The 15917-nt window shown below is 39.9% G+C and overlaps 1 protein-coding gene across 1 annotated transcript in view; it reads right to left on the bottom strand.

Moving 5' to 3' along the window:
* The window catches only part of CHMP2B (charged multivesicular body protein 2B), a 30485-nt gene extending 24576 nt beyond the window's left edge, over positions 1-5909 (bottom strand). Inside the window, exon 1 of the mRNA XM_025986429.2 lies at positions 5598-5909. Coding sequence (XP_025842214.1) covers positions 5598-5631 — 34 coding nt within the window. The 5' untranslated portion in view covers positions 5632-5909. The remainder of the gene's footprint in view (positions 1-5597) is intronic.
* Between the last annotated feature and the right edge of the window lie 10008 nt (positions 5910-15917).

Here is a 15917-nt window from a genome sequence, read left to right as displayed (position 1 = left end):
AGGTCTTCACATGGACTATGTACCAATAGATCTTCAGGTCTCATTTGGTCCTCAAAGACCCAGGCTTTGTACCAACATCAGTAACAGCTTCAGTTCAGAAAACTGTGAAAGAGTATTTTCTCGCTGTAGATGAGAGGGAACAAGAGGCAAAGCTCCTATGAAAGGAAAGTTTCACAGACCTGTGGACTTGAAGGTGCAAAACAGCAGCATGAAAAGAAATACCAGTCTTTGGAGTTATGCTAGGGATGCAGAGAAAGGGGAGACATTTTCCTATGAAATATCTATACTAGAAGTAGGGAGAATTTCACTCAGAAAAATGCTCAAAGAGTACTATAGTTCTGAATCCCATGTTCAATTATTTTTCTTTGGTGTGCCAAGAATGTAGGGGGCAAACAGCAAGAAAAATTTGAGTTTTTAAATATCCACAATAACAAGCACCAAGGAAACCCACAGCATCTTAGGAAAGACCTAGGTATTACAGGTAGTACCAGAAGGTTGTATCTCAGTTGGAAGAAAGCAGAAAAGTTCCGGAGGGGATTCAGTTTAAATAGATGGTATTTTTTTTTTAAGATTCTATTTATTTATTCATGAGAGACACAGAGAGAGAGAGAGAGAGAGGGAGAGAGAGAGAGAGAGAGGGGCAGAGGGAGAAGCAGGCTCCATGCAGGGAGCCCAACGTGGAACTCGATCCCGGATCTCCAGGATCACGCCCTGGGCTGAAGGTGGCTCTAAACCACTGAACCACCTGGGCTTCCCATATAGATAGTATTTTATCCTTTCTTAATATATCACAAATGTGTCAACCTACCTTTTGGCAGGAGATTTATTCCGAGTTAGTCAAAACTTCACAGATTCTGAACTCCGACTAACAGCATACATGGATACAATCCCCAGTAAGGCAAAAACCAAGAACCTTGCTCTTATGCCAGTAAGGCTCCTCAAATTATGTCTAAGCTTGCAAGTGGGTGGCAATGATATATGGATGTAGTTTATAAACAGCTCTGGATATGGAAACTACTTTTGGTTAACAAGTGCTATTATTTTGAAATTTTGTTTCTAAATTATAAATCAATGCAGAGATACTTTCAGGAATCCTAAAGAGACTGCTACCTTGCATTAACAGAATACAGGAAAAACTTAGAACAGACATAGTCCAACTTTGGAAGTATACAAGGATCTACTTTAGTCCCAGTGAATGCAAGTCAGGAAACAGAGGCTAAAAAAATTACAATACAGGAGCGAGATCCTTAACGCAATTTGAGATTGCATCAGAGAAGAAAAACACCTGACATAGTGCAGGTTAGCCAGCAGGAGGAAAAAGAGGATTCTATGCATAAAGATATCACAAGCAAAAATACGTCAGAGAGAAAAGACCACGGTATGTACTGATGAATATAAAAACAATACTGCTGGACAGTAAAATGTTCAGAGACATGACAAGAAAGTCAAGGATCAGATCATGGAGGGCCGTATATGCCTTATTAAAGAGCTCTCACGGATTCTGTTGGTATCATGGATATACTAAAGGGGTTTAAACTGAGGACCAGCATAGTCTGATTTGGGTTTCAGGTAGATCAAATCACAAGGCAACTCTGTAGATGAACAGTTTAAGGGCTATGAAACTATAGGGGGAAAAAGGGCAGAAAGATGATGTAATAGAGTGCAAGGTAAATGGGATCTGAATTAGAGGAGTTGCAGGCTCACAGTCAAAAATTGTGTGTGCCAAATACGTAAGAGGCAAAAGGAGCAAAACTTGGTAATTAATTAAAGGTAGGAGACAAAATCAAGACCTGCCAACACTGGAACAGGAGACTCAGGAAAGGAACTAACTTAAGGAGATGGTGATGAATTCTGTTTGGAATCTCCATTTGGGGTACTTTGGGACTTCTAGGTAGAGATACTCAGCAAGTCAGGTCTGAAACTCAGAAGCAACTAGAAACACAAATTTGGTATCTATCAGCATTTAGGTAGTAACCACAATAATAAGGCTTTGGGTAAGATCATGCAAGGAGAGACTGTACAGTTAGAAAGGTGGTAGCCCAACATGGAACCAAGAACACTACCATTTAAGGAGCAGGGGGAAAAAAAGGGGAAGGAAGGGAGGGAGGAAAAGAGGAAGGAAAAAAGGAAAAGATGAATCTGAAGGGAGACAGTAAAAGAGTGGTCAGAGAATATATTACAGAGTTTCATGGAAGCCAAAAGAGAATTTCAATAAAGAAATTATTAGGATCAAATGCAAAACATAGGCCCAAGAAATGATCACTAAAAAATGGCCATTTTGGCAATCTAGGAGTCACTGATGATCTTAGCAAGATCTCATTACTTAAGATGTAAAGCAAACTGCTGTAGAATTGAGGGGTGGTCTGAGAATAAAGGGGGAAGGAATAGAAGACAACACTACTCCTTTAAGAAGTTTACATGAAGAGCAAAAAGACTGGCCAATACTTCCTAAGAAACCCTTGGGTCAGTGGAGAGTCAGAAAAAGGAGGGGGTTTTTTTGGTTTTTTTTTTTTTTGTTTTTTTCTTCCAGTTCTACCACTATGTGAAATTAAAGCTCTACCACTGATTCCAAGAGGAAAATAGCCTGGCTCACAGACAGTTACCAAGGTTGGGAATTCCATATACTAGAAGAATAGCAAAATTAAAATGTGCCATAGGATCTCTTATACAAAAATATTATCAATGATAATACTCAAGGGATGAGGTTCTGGTTTTGCTACTAAGTTGTGTCACCTTGGGCAAATTACTTAGTTCTCTGTATCTCAATTTCCTCACCTATAAAGTGAGGACAGTAATAGCACTTATCATCTAAGTTTTGTGAAAATTAAATAAGATGCTGCACACAAAATGCTACCACAGTGCTGGCTTAGAGCAGGACCTCAAATTTGCCTTTAACAAGGACAACAAAAATTATATAGTTCTTAAAAATTTTCACTTTTTAAAAGACCTATTTTAGTTGTGCATTTATGATAAATCCTCATGGCAACCTGATTTACAGGTTCATAATTAGTTTCAATAAATAGGTCACCATTAGTCCACTTGGGGTGGGGGGAGAAGCACTGTAAACGCATTACCGCATGTACATGTATATACCTTAAAAATCAGTATAAAAGGGAAACCAAATACTCCACTGTAATTTCAAATTCAAAGGAATTTTTCTCTTCTGTGGCACTGAAGTACAATTCTCATTAATTTCTCTAACAAAGTATACACTGCAGTCTTGTTCATCTTTGTGTCAAAAATGAATTAAACATAACTCTGAATAGTAATAAGTGCTGTAATGTTGTCTCCCTTTTTAATTTACAAGTGCCGTAGTCTTTAATGATATAGCATGCAACTCTTCCAGCCAATCCAAAGAGACAAAAAGATTCATTTTTCCAGATCTATATGCAGTTACATATTTCCTTATATTTCAGAATTTCATTACTGCTGAAACAGATAAAAAGGCAGCATACAGCAAATGATCTTATGATCAATAATCAACGAGTCTAAGGTCTGGGAGAAATGCATAAAAATACATTACATTTCATAATATACAGCCTCATTACTGCTAAGAAGAATGCTGTCACCTTTTCAACAAAACACCCTCTTTTTAATAAAACAAAGAGTAAAAACACCAATAAAGCTCTATATCAGAAAAATGAAAGTACAAATCTATAATTAAAATGTCATTAAGTGATCTGAATTGACATGATAATGTAAAAAAAAAAAACATCAAGTATGCAGTTTAGTAGTTATAGTAAATGCACACAGTGGCCAAATTTATATTCAGAAATTTCACACATAGATCTTTTAAATCAGTAGTATAGTTCCTAGCCAAAGTCCTTAAGACTTTATTTTCACAAATAAACCTATTTAGCAAAAAACATTATTTCTTGGATGAATTAACCCAACTGCAAATGAGTATGCAATTAAACATCCTCATTGTTTTTTCTCTTTTCTCTTTCTCTGGTCTGTACTTCAAGTACAATACAATAGTCACTAGCCTGCCAAATTCACCAAGAAGCACACCAATGAGAATACAGAACTAACATTTATGTCTGTGAAAATATTTGACAGATATTAAGCAATTAAAGCTGTTTGGCCTTTAATGTTAAGACGTTTTTAAAAATACAATCTGTAACATCCCAGTAACAAAGGTCTAACTCTTTTCCTCTCTTTAGTAAATTCTCACTAAATAAAACTGAAACAAAAAAATAAACCTTTCTGCCCCTCCCCACCTGCCCATAAGTACAGAAAACCATGATATTGGTATTGAAACAGTGAAGAAAGTGCCACATTCAAAATTAGATGGCATTCTCAAATAATTGTACTACATCCTATACCAACTCGGAAGGTATTCCAGGTACTGTAAATGGTACTTCTTAGTTAATAAAAAGTCCATAAATCAGAAAAAAAAATTTTTTTTGTCGCCCATTCAGGGCAGGCAAAAATGTATTATGCTGTGCACTAAATCAGGACTAAAATTACATTATGTGTTGAAGTGAAGGATAGAGTGGCAAAGTAAAAGTGATGTCTTTGTTATCCTCCCCAAAATAATGTTGCTGGCACTGGGACAGTCCGTACAAAGGAATAAAGAAGTACCCCAGGTCTGGACTCAGCACTGTTTGTACCAACCGCGGTCTAGCTACCACTGCTCCTTTTGTGGCAGGGTTAGACCCTTACAAAGAAGTGATTCTTCAGTTGAACCAACAGCAACCTAGACTCAACATGTAATAGGAAACACAAATTTTAAATAACTTGAATGAATTTGATTCCTGGTGGCAGTAACTGAAAATATCAAGAATAATTCATTAGTGTTATATAATATACACTACAGTAATTGCTTTTAAACAATTTATATATTTCTGTACATTCTTTTTTTCTTCTTAAGATGACATTGAGCTGTCTGAACCAATGCAAGTATCTGCAAGTGTAAACTTCTATGCAGAAGTACGTGTCACATCTTTTACTTAGACAGCGAAAGATAATCATAGGGAAGGAAAAATACATTACAAAAGGCAAACCCAAGTCACTTCCCTTAGGTTTCTTTTCCATTTCTATTGGAGTCGGTAAAGAAGCACTTGTTTCACATCTCTGCCGTGGGATATTCTTAAAGCAAGACGACCCAGACCCAGGTTCACTTTGTGCCCGGAGCCTGGTGTGCCCCGTCCAGCTCCACACGGGTTTGCCGTCTGCGCTCCAGGACGCAGGGCGACCGGCCAACAGAGGCAACCGGCAAGAATTCGTCAAATACCGTCTAATGACACCCCAGAGCCAGCCGCACGCAGCCTCCCCGGAGGGCTGCAGGTCTCGCTAAGGGGGAAACAGGCGGGTGGGGGCGGGGGTGGCGGTGGGGGCGGGGCGGGGGCGGGCGGTAGGGCCGCGGCGGCCGTCACGGGCCCGAGCCGCGCAGGTGAGGCTGAGGCGAGGCTGAGGCGAGGCTGAGGCGCGGCGCGTCAGGAGACTCGGGGAAGCCGACAAGTGACGCACGAGGGCGGTCACCTGTGGGCCACCGGCCGCGACCCCGCCTCTGGGAGCAGAAAGAACCGTGGCGGACGCGCCCGAGACACGCCAGCGGCGCAGAGCGGGGTCCCTTCCGCGCGGCCCCGACTCACCGTCCACGGTTTTCTTCTTGAATAGCGACGCCATGGTCGGGGGCCGCGCCCGGGCCGCCGGCTCCGCCCGGTCCCGCCCGCGGCCGGAGAGGACGGGACGGAAGAGACGGGCCCGTAGACGGTCCGCTGCGGCGGGGCGAGCGGCGGGGCGAGCGGCGAGGGCAGGTCTCCGGGCGGGAGCCGCGGGGGACGGGCGTCGCGACGCCTGCCGTGGCCGCGTCGCCCGAGCTCAGGTGACCGACAACTAAACACTTTTTGGAGAAGTCACTTGTAGGCGGCGCCTGCGTCAGAGGCGCGCGCGCCTGCGCACTGCGGCGCCTGAAGCCGCTGCCGCCGCCCTCCCGCCCTCCCGCCCGCGGCGGCGTGGGAGCTTCTGCGCGGGCTCGGTCAGGCCGGCCGCCGCGGGAGCGGGTTAGCCCTCGCCTCCTCCAGCGGGGCGGCCGGAGGGGTCTCCAGCGTGTCAGCGCCAGAGGGCGTCGTCCCGGAGCCAGCCGGAGATGCCGGTCAGCGACGCCCAGTCGCCGCCTCGGGACCTTCCTCAGTCCGGGCAGCCCCGGGGGTCCTGAGGGGCGGGCACCTGCCTCGCCGGCCCGGGGCGCGACCGCCCGGCGCGTCCCCGCGAGTCCTGCTCCTGGGCTTGCGGAGGGCGGGCGGGCGGGAACAGGGAGCAACGTGCTGCCGCGCTCCTTGTTGACCGTTCTTGGCTGGAAACGTGAAAGACACGAACAGAAACCCCACCTCTGCGTACGGATTTAAAGGCCTCTGTTTCTTAAAATCTCTATTTCTTGTAATTGCTCGAGAAAAATTCACGAATATACTGTGAACCTAGTACAGTGCTATGTGACTGCATCGTGATGCGTAATGTGTGTTGGGGGAGGAGCCCCTAAAGGAAAACCGTAATAAATTATTTAAAGAAGCATAAATACGGAAAACACAGCCTGAATCAAGACCGCGAGCTCATGGCTTCCCTGCGCGCGCGCCTCAGCCGAATGTCTCATTTCGCTGTTCAGAGTCTTACTGATTTTGCTGCGAACTTTCCCCCTCCCATCTACTGGCGCTTGAAGCCACACAGCCTTCCACGGATAAAATACTAGTAGCCTTTGTTTCACGTCACTCCTGCCGGCGGAAACACTGCAGTCACGGTGTCTCCTATCAAAGTGCTCAGGACACTGATGATCCTGCTGTTGTCGCTAAAATTTAGCTGAGACTGCTCGTGAAGACTTTCTCAGAACGATATGGTGATATGCAAATTATTCTAGATGTTATGGGACAATGAGTAAGGAAACAAGAAAAACTAGAAACAAGAACTCTGGGCTCTGAACCCAAGACCTGGCCTTTCCGTGTGAACTATATGGCAAAAAGGCAGTTTACCCTGGTGCCTGCTGTGATGAATGGTGTTGAGCTGTGCTTGAGTGCGTGCGAGGCAATAAGCTGTTAGTGCGGGTAATGCTACTCCTCCCCGCCGCAGTCACCCTGTTTTATTACTCCTATACAGTCCCCCCACTGACCCAATTGTAACAGTTGGGAAAAATGCCAAAATACTTAGCAGCAACCATATGGAAGACCCTCCAAAAGTGCACAGCAGGAGCTAAAGATAGGCTTGTTCATTACAATAAAGACAAAATAAAAATATGTAGTATTTAAACTCAGCACTCTAATAGCTTGATTCTCCCGTAGTTTGAAGCAGCCAGATATTAGCTGAAATGCACCAGACTGGTTGGCATTCATTCTAATTAGTTGGCGAACAAACTGTACTTGTACATGTTTCATATCTCACTCCTTATTTAAAGGGCATGCACACTTAAATATAGCCGAGAGGCTGAGACTTAGGACACCAAGGAGCCAAAAACTAGAGTACATCAGTATTTTTCATTTGCTTAACACCATCATCATAAAACAAAGCACAAAGAAACCCACCATCATCACAAACACTGAATCAATAAGACGCCTATGTAAGCATGGTGGATAGAGAAAATATTTTGTTTTTTAAAAATATTAAGAAATGATGAACTCATATCCCATGGTCAAATAATTGTGACTCAATGCTCTTCTTCCAAATTGCTCAGATAGCATTTTTCTCTTACCTACCTTGCTATCAGGTTTTCCATCTTTTCTCATTCACTTGTTACAGTTCTGACACCAATTCCAGTATGTGTGTATTTCTCCCCCCCCCCCACACACACACCAAGCAATTCTCAGACACCATCTATGTATTCCATACATAATTCAACTAGACTCGCCACTCTCTACATGGAGTGGAGTGTCAGATTCCACTGGTCAAAGGTTCAGTTTAAGAATTGTCCCCACTTCAGATGTCAATCACAAATCCAGGTTGTTACTTGTGATTCTGACGGACCAGTTGTAAATCAGAGATTTCCATACTGTACTTCTCTATCTCCCACCTTGGGTTTGATGAATTTGTTAGGTGGGCTCACAGAACTCAGAAACCCTGTTTCTTTACTAGATTGCTGGTTCATTGCAGAATATATAGAGGATACAAATTAACAGCCAGAAGGAAGAGATACTCAGGGCAAGATTCTGAATGCAGGAGTTTTTGTTCTCTTGGAGTCTGAGGCCCCAGCACCATGGCATATAGAGGCAGTCTGATTTCACCAACCTGGGAGCTCCCTCAACCCTGTCCTTTTAGGTTTTCATGGATGCTTCATTACTTTGCATGACTGATTAAATCACCAGCCAGTGGTGACTGAACTCCATCTCAGACCCCTCTCCATTCCCCAGAGGTTAAAGGGCTGGCTCTGGACGTTCCAAGCCTTGAATCACATTATTATTGGTTCCCCTAGTGACTCTCATCCTTAAGGGCTTTCTAAAAGTCACCTCATTAACATAAAGTCAAGTATGTTTGAAAAGGATGTCACAGCTATCAAGATACCTTATCACTTAGGAAATTCCAAGGGTTTTAGGAGCTCTGCCAAAAACAGGAATAAAGATCAAATATATATTTATTATAAACCACGATATCACATTTGTCCATCACATAGAAGCAGGTTTTGGCTCACTATAAGAAGGAGGGCTCTTAAAACCAGAGCTATTCTAAAATGGGATGAGTTATGTTCCTTGTCATCAAGGAATTGTTCCATGAGGAGATTAATGTAGACAGGATTCCTTTAAAGAATCAAAGGCTTGAGTAGAAAGTTTCTAAGTTTTCTTTAAAATCTGGAATTTTATTTGAATAACAGTGTCCAGGCCAAATATTTTGGTGTATGGTATTTCACACCCTACAGATAGTACCACCAAATCCTGTTGGCTTTACCTATAAAGTTATGATGAAGCCAAAAAGATGTAGTATTTCATCATTTTGAATCATCCTAATTAGGGTAAGCTTTAGGTCTCATCTGGATCATTACCACCTGTGCTATTTCCTTGCTTCTATCCTTATCTCATTCCACTTTCGTCTCAACATGGTGTTGCAGGATTTCTTTTCCTTCTTCCTTCTGTGCCCGAGGTTCTTGGTCCCACCACTTTGAAGAATGAAGAGGTAGACCAGACAGAGTGGTGGGCAGCAAAGTAAGGCTTATTGAGTGATAGTAAAACATAAAACAAAGTTTACTGAGTCATAGTAACCTTCACGGAGTAATAGACAAATCTCCCAAAGAGGGAGGAGCCCCGAGAGGGTTGCCAATGGAATTTCTGTTTCTAAGGGCCTGTTGGAGGGCTGTTTTAATGTGAGTAGCCTTCCCTGTGCCTGTCATCCAATTGAGTTTTTGTCTTCTACCTATCACATGGGAAAGGGTGGAGGGCTCTTTCCAGGGTGGTGCAACATCTTTTCAAGGGTGATTTCCTCTTAGGGATGGGGGCTCCTTGTCCCTTCCTGCCTTTCCTCTAACTGTCCTTCATCAATGACAGGGTTCCTGCTAAAATATGAATGAGCTCATGCTGTTCTGTTTCTCAAAAAGAGAACAACATACTCCCAATACTTATGCCTGGAACACACACATGCGTGCACACTCAAGGACACACACACACACACACACACACACACACACACAAAATCTATTCTACAGACTAAATTCCATTGTTTTTTCATTAAATGTCCAAATTTTTACCATCCAGACCATCCAGGTTGCCTTCCTTATTATTTCCCCTCATTATGTGTCACACAGGTGGAACATAACTATTTAGATGTAATCTTAGAATTATACCATCCATTACCTCCCTAGTACTCTGTACTGATTTTGACAACACTCCATTTTGAGTGCATCAGTGTTTTTGGCTACGATTCTGTGAATTATATCAAACTTTTAGTCAAGTTAAACTTTAGCATTTTTTTTAAAAATGCAACTTCCTGCTTAGTCCTCCCCATCCTCTATTTGATGGATAATTTTAACCTAAAAAACTTTTAAAAACAAGACTTTTCATACATCACTAGAGACAGACATCTATTTGATGAAGGACAATGGAAGAAAGGTGGACAGGGACAGGGTTCCCCCCACCCAGAGGATACCACCTTAAAAGGATTTTACACTACCCTGGAAGGGGCCCTCCATCCTTTTCCACACGAAAGATCAATGACAAAAAGCTGATTGGATGACAGGTGCTGGGAAGGTTAATTAGATTAAAGCAGCCCTCCAACAAAGCCCATAAAAAATCTAGACTAGGATATTTCCAATGGCAACTCTCTTGGGTCCCTTCCTTCTCTGGGAGCTTTGTACTCACTCTATCATTAAATAAACTTTATTAACCCTCAATAAACCTTGCTTTGCTGCCTAGCACTCTGTATAGTGTAGCTCTTCATTCTTCAAAGCAGTGTGACCAAGAACTTCGGGCACCAAAGAAGAAATCCTGCAACATGATTCATCTTTGTATTTATTCACTTATACAAGCACGTTTGAGGCATTGTAGTTATCTCTGAATTCATTTATACTAAATAATCAAGATTTTAACTTTCAGTTTTAAGACCATTTTGAAGATTTTCGTAATTTTTTTTTCATTTAAAAACATCACTTCTTTATTTCAAAGGAAAAATAAAAGACCCTCCCAACCCTTTCCAAAAAAACCCAATAATAATAATAACAATAATAAAAAATCCTATGATTTTCGTAATTTTTAACGAGACAGACATTTCTGCTAAAATAAAGGTATATTATGCCTATTTTTCATTCACACTTTATCAGTTATAGTAACCATTAAGGTAAGAGAGATGAGTTCATACCTGAAGAAAAAATATTCATTCCATGTGATCAATGATATCTTTTCCAAGGATTAATAAAACATAATTTTATAACCTGTTTAAAATTGTTTTGTACAGTATTTCATAAAATAGTTTCCTCTTCTTTGAATATCAGATATTTGCCATCCATTGGCTTTTTTTATCTTAGGTTATAATTTGAATGGATGCCCTCTTCTAGTCTGTTGGCTCTTGAGGTGTATCCTGTCAAGGTGGAGAGTGCTGACACAAACTGCCTAGGTCTAATACCAGCTCTGCCACTTTCCAGCTAATTAGACCTGGGGCAAGTCACTGAATCTCTCCATGTCCATTTCATCTATATAAAATTGGGATATCACCTTCAAATGACTGTTGAAAGAATAAAATAAGTTAATACAGATAAAATTCCCCAACTGGGCATGGCACATAATAAGCACTAATAAGGTATTACTGTTCCCAACTTACCTTTACATGTTTTATCAAGAATCATCTCTTTACTTGGAAATTCACTTAGTCCTAGATACTTTCATTCTGTCAGCTACCACTTCCCCATTAGTCTATTTCTTTCTCCTTAATTTAGAAAAGAAATCTGCTTTTTCTTGTCCCTGGTTCTATTATTTTTATAGGAGTTGACTTGTATGTCTAACATTGGTTTTTATTATCTTTTTTTTTTTTTTTTTTTTGAGAAAGAGAGAGAGGGAAGGGGCAAGGCAGGGGGAGAGGGAGGGAGAGTGGAATTGAGAGATTCTTAGGCAAACTCCATGCCCAGCGTATGAACTCAGAATGAGGCTCCATTTCACAACCCTGAGATCATGACCTGAGCCAAATCCAGATTTGGGTGCTTGATGGACTGAGCCACCCTGGTGTCCCATGTTTTTTATTATCTTAAGAAGATTCATTACAGGTTTCTATGTATTGTTTTTTTCTCCTTGGCATCAGCTCCTAAGCTCCTTGTGTTGTTATTATTATTCAATGATTTTCCCTCTTGAAAGATACATAAATTTTTAAAACTTAACTCGATAACATCTTTATATGGCTATGTTTTAATATTTTTAATGCCAAATGACATATCTATTTAGTATATTTATATTGATTTGACATAATTTCAAGCCTCCCCAGATGTGAAGGGCATCCAACAGTATCCATCTCTGTAAATAATGTAGGTCTAGAGTTTCTAGTTCAAAATCAATAAATAATTCTGTCATAGCTCTAGGTAAGGATTTTGTGTGGATATCCTCTTTTTTGGTTTATACTTTGTTTTAAATGCCTTGGTTTAAATTTGGTCATATTGTAAGATATTTTATTATTTCATTCACTACCTTACACTGTATTTTGTTTTACATTCAATAATGCTACAATACAAAGTATGACTTTTTATAAACAAAATTATGACTAACATGTCAACTTACATAGCATTTAAAAATTCAGAGACATAGTATAGGACAGAAACAGTCATTGGCAAAGTCTAAAAAGTCTCATTTCTTTTTTTTTTTTAAAGACTTTATTTATTCATGAGAGACACACAGAGAGGCAGAGACACAGGCAGAGGGAGAAGCAGGCTCCCTGTGAAGAGCCTGATGGGGGACTCAATTCTGGGACCCCAGGATCACGACCTGAGCTGAAGGCAAACACTCAACCACTGAGCCACCCAGGTGTCCCAAAATCTTATTTCTATAAAAGGTAAAAAACCAACAGAAACGAAATGGCTTTTGAAAGACCAATAGCTAGTAAACTGTTGAGTCAGAATATGTGAGGACAGACTCTTTTAGTGTGTTTATGCTTCCTAGCCAACGAGGGTCTGTTTTTCAGTTCTCTTGTGACTGTGACTAGACAGGTTGTGTGTGCTCAGTGGGGCAGAAGAGCCAAGAGTGTGGACTATCAAAGGTTGCTACTTCCAACATTTACTCACAGAGGAATACAAGAGTTGATAGGTAAGCTAACAGAAGGATCTCCTGTTTTACCTCCCATGCTAGCTCCCATCTCTTCTCAACATCCCCATATGGATGCCCCTCTCTCAACCTCTCCAAATCCAGAAGTTAGGCAGCACTTACTCTATTTGACTAAAGAACAACACTCAAATGAGATTATCTCAAACATATGGATAATTTTTGTTTTTAAAGACAAATAAAGTATGCAACATTGTCCTATGCTTTAGCATGTTCAGTATGTTTTAACATTAAAATGTGGATTTTTTTCTATAATTTCTGAATCCATGCTTTATAGTTACAGAAATTCACCTCATTTCTCTCTTTGTCAAGTCTTGCTTTTAAAAATATATGTCATAAAGAATGAGTTAAACTAGTCAGACATTTAGTCAATGAAAAAACTAAATAAGTACCCTAAATGTGTATGGCTGCACATCATTGGTTTTATAGTCTATGAGAGTTCATGTGTTATTTGGAATATGTAATAACATGATCCTTTTTGAAAAATAAAATAAACTTTGCCCTGAATTCCTCACAGTGTTAATAGTAGTTGCACATGAGTAAATCAAGACAGAATTTGTGCCCCCTGGCACAACGGAACATATGTATATATTTGCTCTTCAATCCAATAAGGACTCTAGAGTGCAGAAGTACTACCACACACAAAATAGAAAATAACTTCAATATATGTGTAATGGATTTGAGTCTTCAATAAAGTAAACCTTAATAGCTATCTCACTTTCTATTTCAAATGAATAGAAATTAAGAGAGGCTCTGAATGTTAGATCTTGGTAAATTAAAAAAAAAAAAGATCTTGGTAAATTAGTAAGTATAAATAATTTACTAAAACAAAGGCATTGTGTTTTCTATACAGATAAGGTAGCCTTTTAATAAGACCCATTTCAAGCTACATTTAAATGGTCTTCTCGTCATTGTTTTGTTCAGTCTTGTAACAAACACTTATAGAGCAGCTACTATAGAAAATATGTAATACTTGTTAGTAACTCTGAGGGATCTAAAAAGGAAGTAGATATGAATTTTGTTCTAAAGAAGTTAAAAGTCCAGTAAAGTTATTAAAGATACATCAAGAATTAGATGACAAGGAAAAATATGTGGCTGTAAAACTTGGGGACACTAACAAAACTATGCAATTAATTGAATTTATAACTATAAATTTGATGTTTGGAAATCATTCAGATAGCTGGACTATAATTAATGTATTGAATTTAGAATTTGTCTTCATTTTAAAAATAAATTAAATATATATTTTCTTTTAAATTTGTTTCTCTTACATTCAAGGAGATGATTCAGAAGTTCAAAGATGCCTAAGAGCAGATGAAACATTAAAGCAATTTTGAAAATAATTTTAGACATTCTTGATGCAAAGAAATATAAGAAAGTCCAAAGGCAGAAGTCTGAAATTGTTGGTAGACACAATATCAATGATAAATAATACTTGAATGTATACAATGTTCAGACTCCGAGAGAATACTGTATTGTATTTACATGGTTTAGTAGGAAGATTGCTTATCTTCACCCTCCTACTTCTACTGGAATTGTGAGAATTATAATTTAGGCTACAAGACAATTATAATTATAGACTACAAGAATTATAATTTAGGCTACCACTTCAAAACAGAAATTAAACATTAAAATTTTAATATTACATTTGTATTATAAAATTTTCAGATAATCATTCATAAACAAAGACCTGGACATTGTTTGTTGGAATCTTCTTGTTAATATGTATTTATACCCAGTTTTGGGATTACTCTCTACCAGAGACTAACTTTTACATGGTTCTTATGATCAGATAATCAATAATCATATTTAGTAATGGCCTACTCTAGGTACAGCCTAAAGAGATATAGAGAAGTATTAAGATAGGGTCTTTGCCAGGATGCCTGGGTGGCTCAGTGGTTGAGCATCTGCCTTCAGCTCAGGGCGTGTGATCCTGGAGTCTCAGGATCGAGTCCCACTTCAGGCTCCCTGTGTGGAGCCTGCTTCTCCCTCTGCCTGTGTCTCTGCCTCTCTCTCTCTCTGTGTGTCTCTCATGAATAAATAAATAAAACACATTTTTTAAAAAGATAGGATCTCTGGCTAAGAAAAAATAATCTATTTTGAATGATGACAACCAACCCTACAAGCAAATGACTTGTAGTAGGAGGATTAAATTTGTAGTTCACAAGAGCGAGTTGATCAGTCACATCAGAACAGACTACAGGGCAGCCCGGTGGCGCAGCGGTTTAGCAACGCCTGTAGCCTAGGACGTGATCCTGGAGACTCTGAATCCAGTCCCACATCAGGCTCTCTGCGTGGTGCCTTCTTCTCCCTCTGCGTCTCTCTCTCTTTCTCTCTGCCTCTATGAATTAAAAAATTTAAAAAAAATAGACTATAGATTACAAGAGTTTTTATGACAATAGTTGTTGCCTCTGGAGGTGTAGAGAGTCTCAGGTACAATTCGGAGATTAACTATTTTCTCCTGGTCTCTCTACTGAATGTCCACCTTTTTGTTTTACTACCAGAAGGATGTGGTATGAGTTTGCTATTGTTGCTGTCACAAATTACCACAAATTTAGTAGTTTAAAACAACTCAATTGTATTATTTTACTCTTATGGAGGCAAGAAGTCCAAAATTATCACACTGGACTAAAATCAAAGTTTTATCAGACCGTGTTCCTTCTGGAAGCTTGAAGGGCAAATCTGCTTTCTGCCTTTCCGATTTTTAATTTTTTTAGTTTTTTAAAATTTTTTCTTCTTTTTTGCCTTTCCAATTTTTAGAGCTGCCTGAATTCTTTGGCTTCTTGTACCTTCCTCCATCTTCAAATCCAGCAATGTCATATCTTTAAATCTGTCTCTGTCTCTGACTCTTCTGCCCTTTATCCACATTTAAGGTTACTTGTAATTACATTGAGCCTACCCAGATATTCCAACATTGCCTCCTTATTTTAAAATCAGTTGACTAGCAACCATAATTCCATCTGCAATTTTAATTCCTCTTTGCCATTTCACATAACACTTTCACAGGTACCAGGTTTTGGGATGTGGATATCTTGAAGGGAAAGCATTCTACCTGCCACAGGTGAGACTAATTTTTAAATAAAGTGTGAATTATTGGTTCTGTATAACATTCTTTGGGCTCTTTTAGTTGTACAGTTTTTTCAATGGTACCTGACACCTCCCATATCATTATAAAAAGCACCGTTGAGCTTACTGACATGCATATGCTAT

The sequence above is a fragment of the Vulpes vulpes genome, chromosome 15 (assembly GCF_048418805.1).
Source record: "Vulpes vulpes isolate BD-2025 chromosome 15, VulVul3, whole genome shotgun sequence".
Lineage (NCBI taxonomy): Eukaryota > Metazoa > Chordata > Mammalia > Carnivora > Canidae > Vulpes > Vulpes vulpes.
The sequence above is the reverse complement of the archived record's forward strand: the minus strand, read 5'-3'. Positions and strand labels throughout refer to the sequence as shown.